We start from the raw sequence: 22,128 nt of genomic DNA, 5'->3' as shown, positions 1-22,128 counted from the left end.
ACTGCAATTTGGAAAACTGAGTGCATTATTATGGCTAGAAAAGATATCATCGCAATTATAAAACAAACAAATTCAACCATCACTGTCCTTAGCAAGCGGTGACACGTATTTCAAACAACGAAAGACGTTGTTATAGGTGTCTCCCTTTGCGTACGTGGAACAATTTTCGTTTCTTATAGAGACCAAGTGCATCTCTCTGTCCAGGTTTAAATTATAAATTATTTATGTCGAAATTAAAAATTTATAAGACTTTTACTATATATATATATATATATATATATCGGAGATTTGATCAAGAAGAAAGCACCTCTCTCATACTTTTTCAATTTTATACATGCTATTTTTTATACCAATACTTGGGATACTCGTACGAAAACACAAGCACAGGCAGAATCAGGGATGCAAACATGGAATGAGCCCTCCCTACTGCCTATGATCATGATGGGAACCACAGCCAATGCCATTGAAACCTATGTGATGAGCTATAAAGTGCCCACTATAAAAGCAAGATATTGAAGGATCGAAGTGACACTGAGGCTAGTTCTACAAGATCAGCTTGGCTAGCTAGATTGGCATGCCAATCATGGCAAAATCATGACCATGAATCCACTAAAAAAAGACCATAAGCTCTGACTGAGTGGTTATCCTGTTGATTAATTTATGACTGATGACTATGACTCAGTTGTCGCACTTCGGAAATATAGCCTTTAGCTAGCTACTTGTCTTAATGGTAAAATGCAAGGGAAAAAAAATGCGCAGGGAAACTATATGATGCCATGTGCTTCTTCTAGCTGTCACCGGCAATCTCGAGCTTTTAAATGGGTGCTAGGATCTCTCCCCCACATGAAAGATTATAAGGAAAAATGCAAAGATTCTTGCATCAACAGCAACAGAGGCAACCTCGTCATCTCACATGAATGGCTTCCTAAGAGCTTACCATAATAAATATTATATTGTGGATAGACTATAGAGTGATTTTATATGGTAACTCGAGGGCATGATGCAAACAAGATTTGCCAATTTGCCTATCTCTGACAGGCCAATTATGTGTTTCTTACATGCATGGTTTGCTGATAAGTCCCCATCATCAGCTAGCTATTGCAGGACACATGGTAATTGGTATACAGTTAGTTTTCCTCTTCATCTCAATTGCTTAAAATGGTTAAATCAATCGAATGTCACCGAATTATAAAACTTCAAGGGGGAGAGGGGTAATCAAGAGATAAGAAGTGAGGCACTGACGGAAAACGGGGGATTCTGGTGATGACTTTCCCGGATTCCAAACCTGCGTTCACAAAGAAGAGATGGAATACAGAGGGGCATTAAGCCGGTTACAAAGGAGAGCTCCTTGTCCACTGCAGATTAAGCCTCATAATAATGCTTTTCTTGCATCTTCAGCGTCAACACCGACTTCTTCATTTAATCCATTCTGTCATAGTTTCATATAACAAAATCTGCAGAAACTCAACATTACTTTATATTTAATTTTATTAGTTAAATTGGAGGTGGTGACTGGTGAGTTTTAAAATCATGATTATTAGGTAAAATCACAAGAATGATTTTATACTATTTTCTAACACAGTAAAATAAACCCTATTTCTCTTCTTTCTCCACTCGTTTTGCCTATACATTCAACGAGGAAAACCTGCAAAACCTCATTGAATTCTTATAACACCTCTCTCTCTACACACACACATATCTCTGGTCCATGTGATTAATTTCCTTAATGGACAGATTATTTGGTGTACATACTCAATGCTCTTCTTGAAGGACAGATAATTAGGGAGTTACGTATTCCTTTTGCTCTTTTCCTAACATAACTGCATAGCTAGCTAGTCACAATAAAACGAGCAATGGGATTTTCAGCAGGTCATATTCAATAAGCAATTATGCAGGGCATCAAATCAGGTTATACGTACAATTAATGCAGTATTTTGTTTTCCATACTTTCAGTGGAAACTACAGGCCACTCCAATATTGTCCAAAAATCATTCTAAAGTTCAATCTAGCTTTCTTTTGGATATCAAGACCATGGCCACCATGCACCACCTGTCTTTCTTTCTCTCCTCGTTGTTTTTTTTTTCCAGGTACATGAACACGAGTTGAGGAAAACACATGCAATACGTCATAATATTCGATTACTTTTTTTTATGGATCAAGGGTTTTATTCATTAAGAAAGCAACACAAGGAAGGCTTATGGCCTCCTACAGAGCCAGGTAAAGACCAAGAGATTAAACAAAGTTAAAAAGAAATAATTAACACAAAGATTCAACACATTTATATCTGCTCGATGTGGGAGAAATGCTTCCCAGTGGTTTCTCTCTATTTGTTTCTTAAGAAGATATGAACATACAAGTGAAAAATCACACATGCAAATATGGGTCACGAGCAATTTACTACCTCGCTTCCCAGAAATTCTCACATTGACAAATGACAAGCTAAGATAGTATTTCCCAGGCACACCCATTATTTTAAGCAACTCAGTTTGTTTTGTACTTTTGCTTGGCCAATATTTACTGCCTAGCTTCCCGGAAATTCTCACATTGACAAATGACAAGCTAAGATCTGGAGCATCTTGTTGCCATTTGATTCGTGTTTTTCTAGGAAGCTGAGGTGCGGGAATATTCGAGATGAGCCTCAATTTTAGTTAGTTACTCATTCTCATTTAGATCCTAAAACAAAGCAATAAAATTTATTAATTTCATCCCAAATGTTTGAGACAATTATTAATCAGGTTTTTTTTTCCTTAAAAAATAATATAAATCATATTTTAAGATCTTATCTAACAGTTTAAACTATTAAGTTGAAATGGTTCTTTAACATTATATCAGAGCCTTGACGACCAAGCAGTCATGAGTTCGAATCCCACCGTCCCTATTTATTTAATAAAAATTAAGCACAATTTAGTATAGGTTGAGATGGTTCTTTGACATTAATAATGTCCATTGATTTTTTTTATCAACTCTAATTAAATTAAAAAATAACTTTTTTATTTCATAAAATGTGCATATTAGACCGAAATTATGAGATAATTACACTATTAATACACCAACTTTACACTTTTCTCAATTAAGTACATGAGCTTTATTTTTCTTGGTTAACTTTTTCCAAACATTTCAACAGGTAATTCCATCCACCTTCCGTCAATTTTGCCATTAAATAATGACGCGCCATTTGTTTTTATTAAATCACTATTGATATTCTAACTTTCATTTTATGTCAATCAAGCACATGAATTTTAATCCCTTTTATTTTGATACACCTATATTTTTTATTGTTCTAATAAAGTAATTTAGTAATTTTTTTTTTAATAAAAACATTCTCTAAAATAATATTATTTTTAATAAATTAAAATATTTAAAATTAGATTAAATGTTTATAAGAAATTAAAACAAATCCTATTTAAATGTAAGCTCTTTTCATCAATGATAAGTCATCTATATAAAGACCAAAAGATATTTTGTAATTAATTAAAACTAACAAATACATTACTGATACAACTAAAATGTTTATTATTTTAAGCAAATAAAGGAATATCATATGATTGCAACATAAATAGAAAGTTGGTTAATTTTTTTTAAAAAATTACTTGATTAAAATAATATGAAACTTTGGTATATCAGAAAAAAAAAAGTTCACGTACTTGATTGCCATAAAATGAAAGTTGGAATATCAATACCAATTTGAAGGCAAATAACATGCCATCAAATAAAAGAAAGTTCAAGAAGATGGATGGAGGTACTTGATTGAAGTTTTTTTAAAAATAATGCTCTCAAACGAAAAATTAAAGTTCACATGCTCGATTGCCGAAAAGGTGTAAATCTGATATACTAATAGTACAATTACCTCAAAAAAAATATTGACACAACAAACTCAATAGAAAAATTAATATGGGAAATATTTGGAAGCTGATCTACATAATTTAATGGTTTGGTATGTAATTGAGAACAATTATATAGATTAGGGACTATATTGAGGTTTTCTCAATATTCAAGGTTTACTTTAGCTCAGCCTCGTTACCCACCCACCATGGTATTTTCACTGAAATTCTGTAAGATATTTAGAGACCGAAAAGGTGTAAATCTGGAATTCATTTTCCTTACTTTCTCATGTTTGACAACATTACAGAAAAGTAGTCAATGGAAACTTAATTCCAGTCAACAAAAAAACACCGTTTTATCAAAGGAAAATGTTTTCCTCCTGATAAAGAAAGGAAAACACTTTTTTTTTTTTCAATACACCTATTTTCACAAATCACGATCTCTCTCTGCTCGTTCTCTCCCTGCTCGTTCGTGCTCTCTGTTTTTCTTTGTGTTCGTCTGTTCGGAGGGGAAGGGGGGAAGGTGGTGCAACCGGAGACGAGGCTAAGGGGAAGGGGGGAAGGTGGTGCAACCGGAGACGAGGCTAACACTCGTGCGTTGGCTGGCCAATGCTGCTCTCTATTTCTGTCTCGTTTGCTTCTCCAGTCGTCCCCTGGTTTTCTCTGTGTTCTCCCTTGGCTTCTGTCTCTGGTTTTCTTATGATTTTTCTCCAGTTCCCGTCGCTGTGTTTTTTCTCTGTTCTTCCCCCCTTTGCCTCTGTTCTGCTCTGCTTTTTATAGAGCCAGAGAGCTTGCCCCTCTAACCAGTCCCTGTTACAGTCCTACATTTACAGGACTGTTAATCAATCCACGAGCGGGATTGTGGGCAAAAGAAGTGGTCCATGATCGGATCGAATTGCTGCCGTTTTCCCTGTTGAATAGGCTTTCTCGGCGCGAAATGGAAGGGATAATGAACAGCTCTTCAAAACGGCGCCATTTGTGTCCTTGGGAATGACTTTTTTTCACTTTGGTCCCTGAACTTCTGACATTTATCAATTAGGTCCCTGATTCCATTAATTAAATAATTCCAAGTCCAATTAAGTCCCCAAACTTCTAAATTAAAAATTAATTCATTAATAAATTATTTTTCAGTTCATTTTCCATAACATAACCAAACACTGGAAAGTGTTTTCCAGTTTATTTTCCATAACACTACCAAATATCGGAAAATACTTTCCCGGAATTCACTTTCCAGGAATTCACTTTCCCTGGAATTCACTTTCCAAAAGGAAACAACTTTCCTGCAAACAAACGGAGCCCTCGTTCCATAATATTTTAATTTTTTTTGTTTAAATTTAATTTTTTATGTTTTTAGATTATTTTGATGTGTTAATATTAAAAATAATTTTTAAAAATAAAAAAAAATTATTTTAATATTATTCTAGATAAAAAACACTTTGAAAAATAATTATTACTATATTTCCAAACAAATTATTAAGCTGTATCTAGATACTAATAATTTTTTTTTAAAAAAAAACTAAATACCAACAGCTTATTAAAAATAAAAAAATATTTCAGAAGAGCACAATTGTAAACTTAATTTGTGATTTAGTTTGGGACTTTAGATTTGAGTTTGAATATTTATTTTTTAAAGAGATAATAAATTTATTTGCTATTCTATGTTTTTTAGTCAGAGTTTGGTGTGATTTTCGATTTATGGTTAATATGTATCGGTAATTGCAAATACAGGGACTTTGGAGGAGCCGTTAACAATTTCTGATTGTGTTGTGGATAAATAAAAACCCCGTGTTCTGTTATCGCTGTTTACCGTGGAAATCCATGTCCCGTCGTACGTTTGACCTGAAATAAAAAAAATATTTTTTTAAAATATTCGATCCCGTTAAAACGCACTATGACCTACCCACGAAAACAAAGCTACGAGAGTCGTGCTTGGTAAGTTGAATCGAAGATCTAGCGAAAAACAAAAAAAGAACTTGAAAAAAATTGAAATTCTCTTTTTCGCACAAAAGCTTTCGAAACTGGGAACACGCATTTACCTCTACTACACCAGAAGTAAAAAAAAAATTAACTCTTTAGCATGGCGTGTTGATTCGGTTTTATGGAAATAGAGGAAGATTTCCCGTGAATGGTAAGTTCGGTATATGAATTGTTATTGAAGTTTTAATTAATTTTGAATTTCTTATGGGTTTATTAATGGAATTGTGATATGGATTATGTCTGATTAGGGTTTTTTTCTATTCTTTTTTGGCCGTTTGCTCAGTGAGTTTGATTCATTTAGGGTCTGATACTGCTGTATTTTGTTGGTTATTTGATTTTAGGGTTTTTGATTTAGGACATGAATTAGAAAGACCACCTAAGTTTTTCTGGCTATAATTAAAGATGCATACCTTTTTGGTTGCAGAGCAGTGGATGAAATGAAAGGGAAGGGAGTATCGAGAGATTATTCTCGACGTAGAATTCGATCTGGAAAGAGAACGACAAGGAGTCTTGATAATATAGTTGTGATTGATGTCGATAGTGATGATGAGTTTGATAATGTTATTATCATTGATGTCCCGGAGTCTTTACAGCAGAAATTAAGAGGTTCTAATGTTGTTAGAGAAGGAAGAAGTTTTCCGTGCATAATAAGCATTGATGATGATGATGATACAGTGGATGATCATGAAATTAATGCGCAAGGTGATGGTAACTTGGATAGTGATGGCACTTCTAGTCACAGCAGTCCTGCCTCTGATTGTATAGGGAAATCTGTTTATAGGGATGCTGATGGTTGTCGAGTTGCTGAGGAGAATAGGCCTGTGTTCAAGTTGAGAAAGTGCAATAGAACTTATCCTGAGAAAGCTCCCTCCAGAAAACGTTATGGTTTAGATTCAGATTCCGAGAGTGATTCGTCTGAAGATAGCACCTCTGACTGTGAAGTCATGGAAGGATCTTTTGGAGAGGTTCGAGAACAGTGGGAAAAGGCTTCCCTGAAGAGAAAATCCAAGTCCTGTAAAGGTCTGGATGACCAGGCTAGTCCATGCAGTTCCCACGGTGATGTTCATCCAAATGCTGAAGTAGAAAACAGAACTAAACAAAATCCAGATCCTTCTGTTTGCTCTAGTTCAAAAAATGTAAATTTTGAGAAAGTGAACACTTGTGCCTCCACTTCCACTAGAGATGGAGTTCTGGGTGGTTGTTCTTCCAGTGCCAAGATGGAAAATCCTTTTGCAAATTATAACCAGAAAGGTGAAAGCTTTTCAAGGCCACAGAAATCAAGAACAAATGAGAATATTCATTTTCATTGGAAGAGCGATGATCTTTGTGGAGGAGAGAGATCCATGGATGATAGTAGTACTTCCTATAACAAGTTTCGAACTTTAAATGGCCTTGGCACTAGGTTTCCTCCAGGGCCTTCTTCATGGTCCAATCAAGAAAAGGATGATAAACAGTATCATCATAGAAGAGCATGTTTTCAGGATATGGAACAAAACACTGCGACAGGGCATTCTTTTCCAAATGACCAAAGTGGACCTAACTTGCACTCAGATGATGGGAAAGCTAGTGTTTTGAATGAAGATGCTTCTTTACCTGATGGTCACTTTCTCGGTGAGAAACATGATGTTATTAACAGTCAAGTTGATTCAAAGGAGGAATATAAAGAATTTACTCAGGTGCCATCTAGTTGCAAGATTCTTTCAAATGAGGCACAATGCAGAGAGAAGTTTGTGTCTTATGCTCGATCATCTGAGGACAAAGTGGTTGAAAATGTTATAGCTTCTTCATGTACTACACAAGAAGTCAGTGATGAGAAATCTGGTCATCAGAAAATGGTTGAAAGAGCTGCCAGGGAAAAGTCTTCACAATGTCACGACAGACTAGGTAGGCCAGGAACATCAAATTCTGCAGAAGGAAAGGAGGTGTGTACTGATTTTGCATCCAGCAGTCAACTTCATCACGAAAGGGATCCGTTATGTGCTTTACCTGGTGCTCGTTTTCCTTATGCTGTAAAGGATATAATCAATGACCGAGAAAAGCTCAAGGAGACTGAAGAATACAAACAAGCAATGGAAGAAGAATGGGCTGCTAGACAGCAGCAGCTACAGATTCAGGTTTATTCATATATTAGCTCCTTGATTTGCCGCCGAGCATTGTGTTGTGCTACCGAAACATAATTCTAATATTTAATTACACACGGGTGCAAGATTGAGGCTGGACTTACCACAAATATTATCAACTAACTTCCATTACATTTATATGTTATTTTAATGCACTTATCGTGCGTTGCCTATGCAAGTGGAATTGCTGTTGGGTAAAAAATCAGGTTCTTTTGAAGCTGGTTTCTGCCCCCCCCCCCCCCCACGCGCGCACAATATATATATGTGTGTGTGTGTGTGTGTGGTACACACATAAAACCCATGGTTTTGAAATCTCTAGCCACTATAAGCCTTGTTTTTGGTGCACCTTCAATGCCATACGGGAGCCCTTCTAGTGTTGCATTGGAAGACGTTCAAGTTGATTTTTGGTATAAAAATATACATTTGATGTCAATTGACTTTAGAATGCTTTTAAGTAAATGAATATTTCATCTGATTTGCAATTTGCATGTTCCTTTTCAGGCAGAAGAGGCTCAGAGATTGCGGAAGAGAAGAAAAGCTGAAACTTTGCGTATTTTGGACATGGAGAGAAGGCAAAAACAGCGTGTGGAAGAAATGAGAGAGACACAAAAGAAGGTTTGATTCCATATATTCATCACTTGCATTTAACTCTTCAGCATTACTCATTTTGAAACCAGCTTTTATAAATCCATGTGTCTGTCATCTGATGGTGAATATAGGATGAAGAGAATTTGAACATCAAGGAGAGATTTCGTGTTGAAGTAAGGAAGGAGCTTTATAGATTGGAGGTTACCTGCATTAACATGGCATCCTTACTTCGTGGCTTGGGAATCCATGTGGAAGGTGGTTTCCAACCCTTGCCAAATCAGGTAAGTTACATTCTCTTGCACTCTGATTATACCACCTGAATTCGGAATCATATCAATGCACATGATACAAGTGAAGTCTCTGTAACTTGTTGAATTGATCCATGTTTCTGATGGTCCTGGCAGCCACCAATTTTGCTTTTACTGAAGATTGTAATTCAGAAACCTGAACTGATGGCTTTACATTTTGAGATATGTATATTACCTTAAACTAATTGACCTATCATAATCTTTATGCTTTATATTTTTTATACTGTAACCCATGTGTGTTCGATGTCATTCATTTCAGACAGCTTTAGAGAAGTTGCCAGAAATACACTATATATTGTTTGATTCTGTGCGTGTCTATGTTATAATCTTTTTTAATAGTGATTAGTGGTCATTTCAGGTGCATGCAGCTTATAAGCGAGCCTTGCTAAAATTTCATCCTGACCGCGCGTCAAAAACTGACATTCGTCGGCAAGTTGAGGCTGAGGAAAAATTTAAGCTTATTTCCCGCATGAAGGAGAAATTTTTGTCCACTTCATGTTACTAGTGCTAATAAAAGGTCAAAACACCATTTAAGGTCAAAATACCATTTAAAGAATTCTGCACATTCATATTTGTGAAGCAGTTATAACATTACCCGATTAGAGAAATTATTGTCTTAAAGGTGTTGTTTACACTTGCGGGTCTGTCAAGAATAGGGTTTGTAGCATTTTGTCATATATTTTGAGGAAATTACATGTCTGATACCCGGTAGTAGCAATACTGTCTCTTGCAGTTAGCATAGTTGAATATTCATTGATACTGACTGAGTGAGATGTCGGATAATGATTTTAAAAAAATGCAACTGCTGCTCTGCTTCAGCAGCTATTTTACATGTAAAGCTTGGTGCATATATGTCAATAAGATTGCCCTGGTGTTACATTTGATGTCAATAAGATTGCCCTGGTGTTACATTTTGTCATATAAATTCAACTCAACTTAGGACTCGAACACACCAAATTATTAGGTTAACCCACTTGGCCATAAGAGTTGACAACTGTCAATTGTCGTCCTGAAAACTGCTGGGTTTGAATGAACTCAAAGTTCAAACCCTTGCTAGCTTAAACCTACGCCGTTCATTCTGACTTGTTGACTCCTCTAAGAAAGTCAGGGACCTTCGAGGGAGTGCAGCGAAAATTAATCCTACATTGTCAACCATTTTATTATCAGTTGTTCCCATTGAAGTTGCATTTACGAATTCGATAGTATGAACTTGGATATGCGTAACTGGTATTTTATCTTCAAGTGACAACAATGGCAGTTGAAGGTGGATAAAGGCGAGGCCCCCAGCTATGGTCCATGGCCTAACTAACAGATCCTCGCCATCATCGAAAAAGCTCGGGAACCATGTGCTTTAGCCGGTTACTGTAGCACACGGAGGAGGTCCAAAGGAATCGAGGGACCCCATTGTGTCTCCCTTAGCCATCATAGCAGGTGCCCTGAATAATGACGCACGTTACTTTTTCAAATTCACACCCCAATCTCCATCTTTTTCATAATTTCTCAGCAGAGTAGAATTTATCATTGATTTACAAACGATGTAACAAAACAAAAACTCCACATATGAAAGGGGAAACATCAAATTGATATGCTGCATACATGTTTAGGCAAATGCTAGGTTAAGCTAAAAGCCAGAAATCTTTGTGACGCTTTGTGGTAATCAAGTAACCTCCATGTTTTTGGCTTTTCCTCCTCACAGCAATTGCCATGCAATCAGCATTTTGGATACAGTATTCCACCACACCACCGGTGACTCTATTGCTTGCCCACATCATGATCAGCCGCCATGTCATGGACCTCTTTTTCTGCCCCAAAACTAGAAGTGCCACCTCTTGTTTCTTGGCCTCTTCCACTATCAATGGACCTTTCTCTTTTCCTTCCACCACTGCAATCTCAATTTGTATCTGCAGTATGCCACATTTTATACATATATAAACAAGACAAAAAAAGCTAGCAAAATTGAATCAATCAGTACATTTATAAACAAGACAAAAAAAGCTAGCAAAATTGAATTAATCATACCTACCTCAGGTCTCTTCAACTGACACATATTTTTCACAGAATTTACAAGTTCACAGGCCCTTGGAGCTCCTCTCTCCTTGCGGGTTTTTGTCCCTGTGGCTGCAGTCAAATGTTAAACCCTTCTCAGTTTAATTGTCTAAAAATACATCTAATAATCCCATGACGAAGAAGATTTAAAAATAATAATAATAATAACACCATGCAGACCAACCTTGCTTAGAAGATTCTTTAGTTACATGAAGAAGAATAAGAAGATCCTGGCTTTGAACAGTGTGAGAGAGTGCCCATTGTAAAGCTCCCTGAGCTTCAATACTTGAATCGACCACTATCATGATTTTCCTACCGATTAACTCCACGGGTTTTCCCTCCGAATTCCCAGGCTTCTCCTGATCTCCAACAACAGTACTGTCAGGATTCTCATTGTTTTGATCATTTTTAGTAGAATTCAGATTAGGCTTGGCTTGTATAGGTGGTGAGCGGACTCTAACACGAGGCTTGATCCTGTTTAGACAGAAACCTGGTAATCTTGTGTCTATCTTGCCCATCTCCTGAGATGGGGTGTTAAGAAGACACCAGTTATTAATTATAAGAAGAAGAAGATTGTGCCAATCTTGGCCAATTGCCCGTTGCTGAACCAAATGGCTATAATTTATGCTATACTTTTCCTTTCTTTTATACATTTCTTTTGTTATTTAATCATGTTGGTCCTTCGTTTCTTTTATTTTTCACCCGTGGGGCTATTCAGGAACGTGCTTGTCATGAAGCTGTAGACCCTTTGCTCTCAAATTTGACCAGCTTGCTATTTATGCAATATATTTCACAATATATGTGGCATGTTTATTGTTAATGCAAGCAATCAAATGTTTTTGCTAGTTATGTGCTTTCCACTCTTTTTTCCAACTCTAATGTTTCATAATTCCATGCCTAGTGTCTTGGCAGTATCGTTACATGATCATATGGGCATGTGTTGATCAAATCAAGTGAAAGAATTTTATATTATATACGGGGGTGCATGATACTGCTGTTGTTGCCTGCTCGATTAATATGGTTTTTTTTAATTATTATTAACATGGTTGTCTGGACTAACTTGCGTGTACCTTGATTAATCTTACAGGTTCTGAAATTAACGACCATATAAGTCTCTAATGACCCTGAAATTTATAAAACTCGAACTGATGATCTCTAAAAAAAAAACCCCGAATTTTTCTTGATAGCAAGCAAACTGGCTCTTGAACTATATACATACGATACCGTCCTCTTAGGTAATTATTATGAGCATTGCTCATCAGGTGAGATCATGGAAATTATTATGCCAAGGATATTAAAGAGTCCGTCACCGACCTTAGGCAATGATCAATAAAAAGACGGGTATATATTTAGGTAGCTGTGGACAATATTGATGCAAGGTTCTGTTTTATGTAATTTACCAAACTTGCCTCAAACGCTAACTGCTAGAGAGCTCCATCATTTCACAGAACATCGATGCATTATGAACTCATGAATCAAGCTCATGATGCAGTTTTGGAAAGTAAAACATTGTTTACCTTAGATCGAATATTAGAAGATGAATTAAAGAGGAGCCCTGGGACATGCATAGGCTTACTTTTGATCAAAGTTGACAAAAGTCTTGCATTTTTTCTCTCGAGCAAGCTTCAACCACCCTCACTAACTTTGTTAAGTTAATTAGACGGGGTAAGAAGTCCTTTCATTAAATTGCATGTCTGCTTGTAGGATAATATCTGGAGTGGCATAGTTTTCATTTTTTTGTTTTCTTCCAGTGTCTATGGTTAATTGTCAAAGTTTTCTACCATTAAAATAAGGAATTTTAGCTAATAATTATCGGTGCAAATACTCCGCTCTGTCTTTTGCTTTATTGCCTCGATCTCTTGCTGAATCCATTGCCCTTTGTCCTAATTTATTTACTTACAATTCTGTGCAGTTATTATTTATGATCTATCATGCCTTACACACCTTGTTCGAGTGCTTGTCATTCTATTGAATCAAATGAAAGCATATACTCAGGCTCGGAAAGAAAGTTGGGAATGCTCTTTACAAGATGCTGAACAACGTTGAAAACAAACTAGATTTCAGTTTTGAAAAATAAAAAAACTGATCTAGAACCGGTGAACCAACTAAAATAAGTTGAATCAATTGACTGATTCAGTCGGCATAATAAGATTGAGTTTTTCCTTAAAGCTACAATTATAGGTAATCACGTAAAATAGTGGGGCTCGGCCACGTATCATATGCATAATCATTGGTGAACAAATTAGTTGGACCAAAAGGGTGGTGTGTTAATATAATATGCATATACAATTTTATAAACACCAAATTATTAAATTAAATGTGCTTAAGATATGATATCAAGGCTGTGATCTCTCATCTTGGTACCAAGGTCGTGCTTACACTCGGAGAAGGTGACTCAGGTGTAGGTTTTTCGCCTAACAATTGGGTCCTTTATAGTTTGAGCTTGAGCATGGATATGATCTATAAGTTGATGAGGTGGGCCTGGCCTGGCGTATTTCTGTCTTGTAGTAGCTAGTTTTTGGGCTCTTAATCCCGCTGGAGAAGGCCCGTGGTTTAGGAGGGCACCATGGGCCAGTATCCCTTAGCCCAAATAATTTATAATATAAATGTTCATTGGTACAAAAGGTCAACGTCTAGTATTCTTTAGATCCCCAAATAAGATGGTTGATTGTCGCTGTCCAAGAAAACTGTCATCAATCCTTTTTTCTTAGAAGATTTTTAAAAGAAATTTCTTTCATTTAAAAATATATTAAAAAAATTTAAATTTTTTTATTTTTATTTTAATATCAACACATTAAAATTAATAAAAATATTAAAGAAACATCAATTTTTTTTACTCTTTCATTTTTATCGATCTGATTTATTTATTTCTTTTTTTTACTTCCTGTCTCGTGCTGCTGCTCGTTATTTAATTTTTGTTATCTTATCTCATTTAGTTTATGAATTATATACAATATTATTATGTATTTCTATTGTTTTTTTGCTTTTCAATGATTGATTTTTCCCCCCTCTTATCTACAAGGATATTCTCTTTTGCACATCAATAGTTAATATCTTTTTTTGAATTGAGCCCTGGATATATTGTCCGCATTCATGAAAAAATAATTTATTTATTTATTATCATATAACTTATTTAAATTAATAAGAACTCAATTTGTTTGTGTTATATGTTTTTTATCGTTATAATTTTGTTTGATATGGTCTCTGATAGATATATGACTGCAATTTTCTTTCCATATTTTTTCCTTAAAACAACACGTAACACTTATGAGGTTAATATCCTGTAAAATTTTAGGAGAGCATATTTACAGAATCATACCAATCATAATTTCCCGCATGCACATGTATACATTTCCTCGTGATTACTTGCCACCATAGATCCTCTAAATTCTGCCTATGGCTTTGCTAAGCAGACAAGAGCACCAACTTACATATCCTTTTCTTGCTTTACACCAAGTGTAACTGCTTGGTGAAAGCTGGTGGATATGTGAACGATGGTTCTTGAGTCTGATTCTCTCTGGCGACTGGATTTTCTCTGGCAATGGCGGTGATCATGTGATGTTGAGGTGACCTTGGCGGAGACGCGTAGAGGGCAGAGGCCTCGAGTATTTCTCGCCGAGTGTTTTCGTGCTCTTGGGACATTCTTTGTGCACGCAATGCTGTCAAGTATAATCCAGAAGCAAAGAAGACTGTTAACAATGCAAAGATTCCTGCAACAGAGAACAAGCCTTCTTTAATGATGAGGCAGTTCGGCCTTGGTCTGGACCAATTCTTCAGATGCCCTGATTCCACACCTAGCCCAATTAACAACAAGATTTCTCCAACAGCAAAGCATATCCTGTTAAAAATCGTGTTCATCAATGGTTGACATAATTAGCAAGAGTTAAGATGACTGATAATTGCAAAACTTGAAGCAAAATTGGCTGATCATACCAGGTTGTAACAAAGAAAAATCCTGCCTGCCTTGTGATGCTCTTGGCACAAGCAGAATTAGCGTCCCAAGCAACTAGAGCCTGAGGCGGTGCTTTGCTCACTGCAATTAACATGTACATATGTTCCACCACCATGGCAACTGCCAGTACTACAAATGCAATAGCAGAACACAAAAATGGTGTCCTGCCACTCCCAGTATATATACATTGAGAATCGTCATCAATTTCTTTACTATCAGAGTTCACCCATGTCACCTACAAAACCATGCCCCATGAGGTTAAATGTCAAATATCGCTCTCAAGGAATGTGCAGTGCAAAGATATCTTCATTAAGGGTTACCTGGGAACGAGTGGCTTCAGCTATAAGGCAAAGAATGAAGCAAAATAGGCCACAAGCTATGGTAAAAACCACGAGGAAGGCAGCTGTGTTGCTACCCAAATCCGTACTTCCAGGACTTGGTGCAATATCGGCATGTGTGACTGCTCTTGTTTTTGGCATGGTTGATTCCAAGATGATTGCAATTCATGCAGGTTCAAGAGGATGAAGAAGAAAATAAGAACTACATTTTCAAAATTCATTTCATAAAGAGGACAGTAGAATGCAGAATAGCTTGGAGCAAAGGTTGCTTAAAGGCCAAAGATTCTCAGGTTCTGGCCTTTAGTGTTAAGTATTCACACAAGAATATTTGGCTCTAAAAGATTTTGCTTCAAAGCTAATTAAATTCTGCTCGATAAAAATAAGGGCGTTTGCTAATTCTCCCCTTTGAGTCTTCTTTAGCCCAAAGTGCATTTATCCGCTCTTCTTTTCTAGACCTTTGGCTCAAGGTGGATTTCGGTGTTCTGTTGATTTATTTATGCAGCTCATCCAGAGCCGGTGTGAAACATTTCCAGCGTCGAAAAGTTTCGAACGGCGTTAGCATTCACTTCAATCCAATGATCAGAAAATCTAATCTTAACAAATGAGGTTTTTTAGTTCGAACGGAAGGAGTAGTCCTCAAGGAACATATCAGATGCAAAATGATGCTGGCATATTGTACAGTTCATTACTATAAAGATAGGCATCCCATCAGATTCTTTGAGCTCAAGACTTTACTTAAAGGCAAGCCTGTTGATCAATCTCGGTCCAATAAAGGTTTCTTATTGTAAACATCAAAGTAGAAGAAGTATCTTGCTGGCTGGAAAAAACCACAGAAGTGGAAGGAACAGATGACAGAAGACGGTATGTAGAGAAATTTGGATGGCTGTTTCGGCCTTATAATTTGGTTAGAGTACTAGCCTTGGTCCGACCCCTGGACCAGTATAACGGGGAAGAGTCCAGTGATTCTGAAATCACCAGAAACCGGTGAGTCAAAAGGATTGTATAATTGACTCGAAGTGGAATCTGCACGTTTTCTTTTGATTCAAATTCCTTTCATAAAAAGATGGTGCTTAATCACACTCAACTTGTCAACGTATGCACTTCCCATGGTGTTCCCCTTTATGTTGTTTTCATTTGCTCACAAACGGCAGAAATTGAATGGCCCTTCACGATTGTTCAACAAAATATCTTTTCAACAATCAACTATGAAGTGCATGTTAAAAGAGCACCTCGTCAGTACTCTCTGAGAACTTTCAGAGCCAAGAAACAACGGCTGGATAATTGCCTTGGTGCATCTTCATTTGCGTAACTCGGAAGATAAAGGAGACTTATTCCATGGGTAAGAATTTTTAATTGGAGATTCTTTCTGCACCCCGCAAATATGGCTTCTCCCTCGCACTCCACTTATTTCCAACATATTCCTTTAGTAGCTTCCCATGGATTGTTTTTTTATATATCATCAATTCATGTATAAAACTTGAAAACACTCACCAATCTTGATTGCCTAATCAGTCCCACAGTCCTCCTCCATTTCAAGTCTGCATCCTGGAGGAGATGTCTTCTGAGAAAGCCAATGTTGGTTGTGATCTCAATGCTTCCACCAGCAACAAACAAGCTATTCTTCCAAACAAAACGCCTAGCACAAGCAACTCTAATTTTGAGAAAGTACTTGCACAGAGAGCACTTTTTGGATCGAGGAATTATCGCACCAAGGGAAGAAAAATCAAGAACAATGGTGCTAACATGTTGCCGAGCAGGCTAAGCAAGGTTTCTTTGGCTGATGATTCGTCCGACTAAGGTATATATATGTACTGTACTGTTTAGATTGTAGAAATATCTACTGTAGGGATGCAGAAGCACTAGATTGTACGGTGATGTGTAGAAAAGAAAAACACAACGTATAATATCATAAGATCTCAAACATGTGTAAAGCAGGTGTTGTGGTGTACAGTAAAAAAAAAATAACAAAGGTAATTATCACAATAAGAACAAGATCAAATCACTCTAAATACATGAAACTTTAAGGAGTTCGGAAAGGCATCTAACTTGCTCTTACCAAAAGAAAGTTTTACTACGGGTATATTATCACCAGCATGGCTTGCAGTGTGAAATAAAAAAAACCAATTGGTGCAAAATTTGATGTTCAATTGTTGTAAAATTATGCAAGTACGTAAAGCATATGGGAAAGCAAGATTTTGGTTCCCCTGTGGCTCATCGAGTAAACCTGTATTTGCATATTTAACTGTTCAGATGTAACCAACTTTACCAACATAAGCAACAAAGGGAATAGGGAAACAAGGTCAAATTTATGATGTTAACACTGTCGATGAAAATAATAGCAACGATCAACCAAGAAAGTGAATCATCAAAAAACAAAATGAAAGCAGCATGCAAGGCATCTGCAATAATTAGACGAATAAACGGGGATGCAAGTTAGGCAATGGATTTGAAGGAACATGACTTCTTATTAAAAATATTCTCAACAAATGAAACATAAAAGCTTCTCCTGTCCAAATAATCAAGTTCGTAGATCCATACCTGTGCTCAAGTATTCTGAACCCAGAGACATTCGATTTCCTAATTTTCCAGCGAATAAAGTTTCATTTGGTTGTGAAGTTTGAGAATAAAACAATGATCAGAAAATACCTCAAAATCGAATCAGAAGGGATAAAAATAGAAGCCTTTTTTCATAGATGGGGCTTTTAGAAATGGGGAGATCCAAATATTTTATAACCCGTCTTGTAGGAATTCACTCTAGCACATACTCAACTTGCTTAAGAATGCCATGATTTTAAGATAAAGAAATGGAATTCTTTCGCAGGCTTGACTAATCATGAGATGTGGCTGTGGACATGCTACATCTTCAACGAATGTAAAAACCCTTCAACAATGCATAGATATTTTCACGAGAGAGAAATCAATTTTTGCAATGTAAAATTTGGAAGAATAAATGATGAACTGTTTTTAGAAACGAACACCAACAACTGTGATCTGATTGTTTCTACCAAAACTACCATCTCCAGTATCCTAATCTACAAGTATCCTAGAGTAGTGCCATTCATTTGATCGCTTCTCGTCATTGGACAATCTGTTGCATCATGTCCAAAATGCCCACAGCAAGGACCAGAATGATGCCTTCTTTTTCTAGAAATATCAACTCCAACTCTGGGCTGTCTATCTTTTAGCTTTGCTAGAGTGATTGCATCATCAGGATTCTCAATAGTAAAGTTACCTATTCCACCAGAATCTTCTACCTCTGGTAAAATCAGGGAGTCTGGTGGGCAGTTGTATGCACTTTCACCGTGTGTCTGTGTAGGAAGGTCCCTAATATGTGATAATACCATGGAAATTTGCTCGCAAGCAACATCAAGGCGTTCCTCTGTTTCAACCGATTCTGCCATAAGTGTAGAAGCCATGGATTCCAGTAACTGGATTTTCTCAGAATGCATCCTTGAAGTGGAAGATGAACTAACACACTGCCATCGAGTGGGTAGATAGTTGTCTGGTATTTGGAAACAGTTATTGGTTGACAGAACACGAAGAACATGTCTGCAGAGGATGCCTGAATATTCAAACCAACTGCAGCTACAGCTGATATTCCCTTGACAAGAATCCCAAATGACTTTGCAGCCACCACTAATCTGAGTATGGTGTCTGACTTGAAAACAATACTCATCTACTGGAAAAGATGCATACTGTGGAGCTAACACGAGCTCTTCCTGGAATTTACCAAAGGCATATGGAGTAAGAACAGAAGCTGCATGTGATTCAATGGGTGAACCTGTTTTCAGGTAAACTTTATGAAGCTTTTGTGGCAACTCTGGCTTGAAATCAACAATATCAGCCAGCTGCAAAGGCGATAATAGACAAGTTAGGCTATTGAAATTAATAAAAGGAAAGGAAACAGAAGATAATGTACTCACTTCATCTACAAAATAATCTAGCCGAGACTGTGCACTCAAAAATCGCTGAATGAAAGCAGTAATTGAGCCAGACTGACATACATCCATCGTTCCTCCAAAGAAGTAATTCCTCAAAAATGATAATGCCCAAAATGAACGAAATGCATATAAACTAGTTATGTGCTTATTTGCATGAAGCTCATATTTCTCAACCATTTCACTCCATCCTTCCTCAAAATCTTGTACGGATTCCAGATTGTAGAGTCGGAGAAACTCAGCTTTCCAGTCATCATAACATGATCCAAGCAGTATAGAAAACCAATCTGAGAACTTTGAAATGATGTGCCATATGCAAAAGGCATGTTTAGTGTCAGGCATTTCAATAGCAATAGCCTCTTTCAACCACATGTTCTGGTCAGTTATTATGGTTTGGGGAGCCTTTCCATTCATGAAGTTCACAAATGCCTACATAAACATCAGGAATATTAGGTACAGCTAAAAACCAAGAAACAATCAGAACTTCATGAGAGAAAGGGCGGAAAGAACACCGTGATTATAAGGACAGCATGATGGCAGAGTCATCTGTAATTGATCATGAATATAGCCCACAGAGGATCTCATCAAAATCTAATAGGTAATGCATCAAAATGCAATGGGAGTTGGAACAGACATTCCTAAAAAAAATCACATGAGAATTCTTTCTCTTGTCTTTAAAGCTTTATTTGGCATCTCAGTCAAAAGTAAGCTCTACATTGGAAGGTAAGCCAAGATGAAAAAGCTTATGATTCTGAGATATCCACTTGGCTCTCATGTGACAAGCTAGTAACTGGGCTATAAAAAAAAATGGCCATCCTCAGATCAACAGATACATACCTTCAATGCCCAAGAAAAAGATTCCATATTTTCTTCACGCAGAAGTACACAACTGAAAAAACAAGTCATCCCATGATTATCTACTCCAACCCAAATGCCTAACCACATGTCATAGGCATCCAAATGGTGGGTTGTGTCAAAAACCACTGCATCACCGAATGCCTCGTATAATCGAACAGATGAAGCATAAGACCATGCAATATGCTCTAGCCTGTTGTTGCAGTCAATTTTGAAATCATATTTGAAGTTGTGATCTTCATCTTTCAGTTTCTTGCACATTGCAATAAGATCAATCGCATCATTGTCTTGATTAACATTTCTGAAAGACAGTAGTAGGTTTCTCACATCTATTTCTGTATATGGCAAGCATCCCAGCTTCACACCTTTCTCTAGCTCCATTAATCGTAACATCTGTCGCACCGACATTCCAGCTTTTGCAAAAATGCAAATGCGACTCTTGTCATCTGGAGACATGGTACAAGAGGCAGGAAGGAGGTGCGCTTCATTCAATTTGAACATTTCATGGTTGTGGATATTGCTAAAGCCCGTAACACGCCATTCAGGGACATCAAAATCTGCCCGCTTCACAATACGCATAAATGCTTGGCAGCCACAACGTGTTGACTTGCGATTCCTTTGCATCTTTCCATCTTCAGATAGTTTCATCTGTGGATAGCCACCACGATGGCAGGTGAAATCCCTTCTCGTGACTCCTCGACCAACTCCATCCTTTCCACGAGTACGGTGACGCCTGATTGAAAAGCCACATTGCTTTGCAAAACTGCAATAAAATTCATAAGCAGCATCTTGGGATGCAAACCTTTGGCCAATGAAAGGGACAAGGTTTACTGAAGTCTGTCGTAACAATATCGCGTCTTCAGGTGTTTCTTCCGTGGTGCCCTTATCATCTTGAGATATATCTGTCCCATCCTCAGAAGACCCCATCACCATATTTGTTCCCTCTGACATTCCTAACCAATTTTTACAATCAGACCTGCGAGCAACTGTTGGTAAACTTAAAATCCAGCCACTTAATTAGACATATGAAACAACTCGCACTTATTATCTTTTTTTCTTTTTACATTTTAACTAAGATTTCACACAACCCAGAATTCGCAACGGCAGGCAGTTCACATTATATCACTCGTCAAATTAAGCTGTTTAGATTTCATATTTTCACGAACCCTTGTTGGTTCCACTGCAATATTTCCTAGTAAGTGCATTCATTAGCGCATCATAGCCTATCTACAAACAATTAATGCATAAGCACTGATACAAATGCGGGCACATAGTTTTTATGAGACATTGCTATTCCTTGAAGACAAAAGTGGAAAAGAACGACAGTTAAAATAGATCAAAGCCCTTTTTTAGAGCTCAGAATTATGGATGAATCTCATAACATTCAAAAATTCATATTCGATCCCAGCAAAAACGTTTCTCCAAAAGTCCTCAATAAAATCACGGCCAACCCGCCTTGATTAATTAAATAAAGCAAGTAAAAAAAACAATACTGTGATGTACAGAAATCAAATAAAAGTAGATGTGTATACATACCGGGGTTTGGATTTAGTAGTATTTTAACGGTCAATAACGAACCTGGAATTCAAAAGAAAGGCAAAGGTACCTGAAAGTGGCGGGTGATTAAACGGAAGGGGAGCAGAGCGCATCCCATGGAGAACGATAACTATTCACAGGGGAGATTGCTATTGTGCGCCGTGATGATACATGGTATTGTCCAACGCCACATCATGATTTCTGGCCGTTGGATCGAAACGTTTGGGTTTTGATTTTGTCATGTAGGGTAGGGATTGGTAGGGCCCTCCCTCGTTTGCTGAGATTTGCGCAAGAAATCAACTCAAGCAATCAGAGGCTTGCACTGTGTTTTTGACCTGTGGGTTTCGCTTTTCATAACCCAGGTGGGTGGCGTACGTTAGACTGGACCATGATTGAAGTGTTTGGGCTTCAAATGTTGGAATTCGTTAGATCCACGGGCGAGCCGGTATTTGAATTGATAACAATGGATCGATGGCCACCCAAATAAAGTATTATGGGTCTGTTTAGCCTTTTTCGCTCCCTCTTTTGTAAAATTAATGAAAAGTATATATCCATTATTATTATTTTTTTTTTTTTTTTTTTTGGATTGATAACAATGGATCGATGGCCAACCAACTTACCGAATTGTTTCATTTATTATTTTGATATG

At 37.0% G+C, this 22,128-nt stretch overlaps 4 protein-coding genes across 12 annotated transcripts; 1 reads left to right on the top strand and 3 right to left on the bottom strand.

The window, feature by feature from the left end:
- The first annotated feature begins 5,649 nt into the window (after nucleotides 1-5,649).
- Nucleotides 5,650-9,652, top strand: LOC7483899 (uncharacterized). Of its 4 annotated transcripts, XM_024607511.2 has the most exons (6): nucleotides 5,650-5,949; nucleotides 6,223-7,912; nucleotides 8,420-8,533; nucleotides 8,638-8,787; nucleotides 8,911-8,980; nucleotides 9,173-9,652. In XM_024607511.2, exons 2-6 carry the CDS (start codon nucleotides 6,236-6,238, stop codon nucleotides 9,187-9,189), a joined length of 2,028 nt encoding a protein of 675 aa, XP_024463279.1. In that variant the 5' UTR covers nucleotides 5,650-5,949; nucleotides 6,223-6,235; the 3' UTR covers nucleotides 9,190-9,652. The 4 variants fall into 4 exon arrangements, with proteins under 4 accessions (XP_024463279.1, XP_002312345.2, XP_024463278.1 ...); XM_002312309.4 differs by lacking the exon at nucleotides 8,911-8,980 and having other exon boundaries at nucleotides 5,653-5,949; nucleotides 6,228-7,912; XM_024607510.2 differs by lacking the exon at nucleotides 8,911-8,980 and having other exon boundaries at nucleotides 5,653-5,949; nucleotides 6,140-7,912.
- Nucleotides 9,653-10,288: 636 nt separating this feature from the next.
- LOC7483898 (uncharacterized) lies at nucleotides 10,289-11,473 on the bottom strand. Its single transcript, XM_002311369.3, has 3 exons — nucleotides 11,045-11,473; nucleotides 10,838-10,932; nucleotides 10,289-10,715 (listed from the first exon to the last, which is right to left on the bottom strand). The coding sequence occupies exons 1-3, from the start codon at nucleotides 11,376-11,378 to the stop codon at nucleotides 10,431-10,433; spliced, it is 714 nt and encodes a 237-aa protein (XP_002311405.2). The 5' UTR covers nucleotides 11,379-11,473; the 3' UTR covers nucleotides 10,289-10,430.
- Nucleotides 11,474-14,164: 2,691 nt separating this feature from the next.
- LOC127905694 (uncharacterized) lies at nucleotides 14,165-15,916 on the bottom strand. Its single transcript, XM_052455495.1, has 3 exons — nucleotides 15,133-15,916; nucleotides 14,794-15,047; nucleotides 14,165-14,698 (listed from the first exon to the last, which is right to left on the bottom strand). The coding sequence occupies exons 1-3, from the start codon at nucleotides 15,289-15,291 to the stop codon at nucleotides 14,308-14,310; spliced, it is 804 nt and encodes a 267-aa protein (XP_052311455.1). The 5' UTR covers nucleotides 15,292-15,916; the 3' UTR covers nucleotides 14,165-14,307.
- Nucleotides 15,917-18,021: 2,105 nt separating this feature from the next.
- LOC127903886 (protein FAR1-RELATED SEQUENCE 11-like) lies at nucleotides 18,022-21,875 on the bottom strand. Of its 6 annotated transcripts, none has more exons than XM_052455489.1 (4): nucleotides 21,550-21,875; nucleotides 19,926-20,929; nucleotides 19,074-19,517; nucleotides 18,022-18,998 (listed from the first exon to the last, which is right to left on the bottom strand). In XM_052455489.1, exons 1-4 carry the CDS (start codon nucleotides 21,590-21,592, stop codon nucleotides 18,183-18,185), a joined length of 2,307 nt encoding a protein of 768 aa, XP_052311449.1. In that variant the 5' UTR covers nucleotides 21,593-21,875; the 3' UTR covers nucleotides 18,022-18,182. The 6 variants fall into 6 exon arrangements, with proteins under 6 accessions (XP_052311449.1, XP_052311450.1, XP_052311452.1 ...); XM_052455490.1 differs by having other exon boundaries at nucleotides 19,926-20,896; XM_052455492.1 differs by having other exon boundaries at nucleotides 21,480-21,874.
- Between the last annotated feature and the right edge of the window lie 253 nt (nucleotides 21,876-22,128).

This window comes from Populus trichocarpa, chromosome 8, assembly GCF_000002775.5.
Source record: "Populus trichocarpa isolate Nisqually-1 chromosome 8, P.trichocarpa_v4.1, whole genome shotgun sequence".
In the NCBI taxonomy this organism is placed as follows: domain Eukaryota; kingdom Viridiplantae; phylum Streptophyta; class Magnoliopsida; order Malpighiales; family Salicaceae; genus Populus; species Populus trichocarpa.
The sequence above is the reverse complement of the archived record's forward strand: the minus strand, read 5'-3'. Positions and strand labels throughout refer to the sequence as shown.

Excerpts from the sequence above, each read along its gene's own strand:
- LOC127905694 (XM_052455495.1), bottom strand. The coding sequence starts at position 15,291 with ATGCCAAAAACAAGAGCAGTCACACATGCCGATATTGCACCAAGTCCT. Across the intron at positions 15,048-15,132 it reads CTGAAGCCACTCGTTCCCAG|GTGACATGGGTGAACTCTGA; the intron begins GTAACCCTTAAT and ends ATGGTTTTGTAG. Across the intron at positions 14,699-14,793 it reads TTTTTCTTTGTTACAACCTG|GATATGCTTTGCTGTTGGAG; the intron begins GTATGATCAGCC and ends GATTTTTAACAG.
- LOC7483899 (XM_002312309.4), top strand. The coding sequence starts at position 6,236 with ATGAAAGGGAAGGGAGTATCGAGAGATTATTCTCGACGTAGAATTCGA. Across the intron at positions 7,913-8,419 it reads AGCAGCAGCTACAGATTCAG|GCAGAAGAGGCTCAGAGATT; the intron begins GTTTATTCATAT and ends GTTCCTTTTCAG. Across the intron at positions 8,534-8,637 it reads TGAGAGAGACACAAAAGAAG|GATGAAGAGAATTTGAACAT; the intron begins GTTTGATTCCAT and ends TGGTGAATATAG.
- LOC7483898 (XM_002311369.3), bottom strand. The coding sequence starts at position 11,378 with ATGGGCAAGATAGACACAAGATTACCAGGTTTCTGTCTAAACAGGATC. Across the intron at positions 10,933-11,044 it reads TAAAGAATCTTCTAAGCAAG|CCACAGGGACAAAAACCCGC; the intron begins GTTGGTCTGCAT and ends ATTTGACTGCAG. Across the intron at positions 10,716-10,837 it reads GTCAGTTGAAGAGACCTGAG|ATACAAATTGAGATTGCAGT; the intron begins GTAGGTATGATT and ends GGCATACTGCAG.
- LOC127903886 (XM_052455489.1), bottom strand. The coding sequence starts at position 21,592 with ATGCGCTCTGCTCCCCTTCCGTTTAATCACCCGCCACTTTCAG. Across the intron at positions 20,930-21,549 it reads TAATCACCCGCCACTTTCAG|TTGCTCGCAGGTCTGATTGT; the intron begins GTACCTTTGCCT and ends GTTTACCAACAG. Across the intron at positions 18,999-19,073 it reads TAGATTATTTTGTAGATGAA|CTGGCTGATATTGTTGATTT; the intron begins GTGAGTACATTA and ends TCGCCTTTGCAG.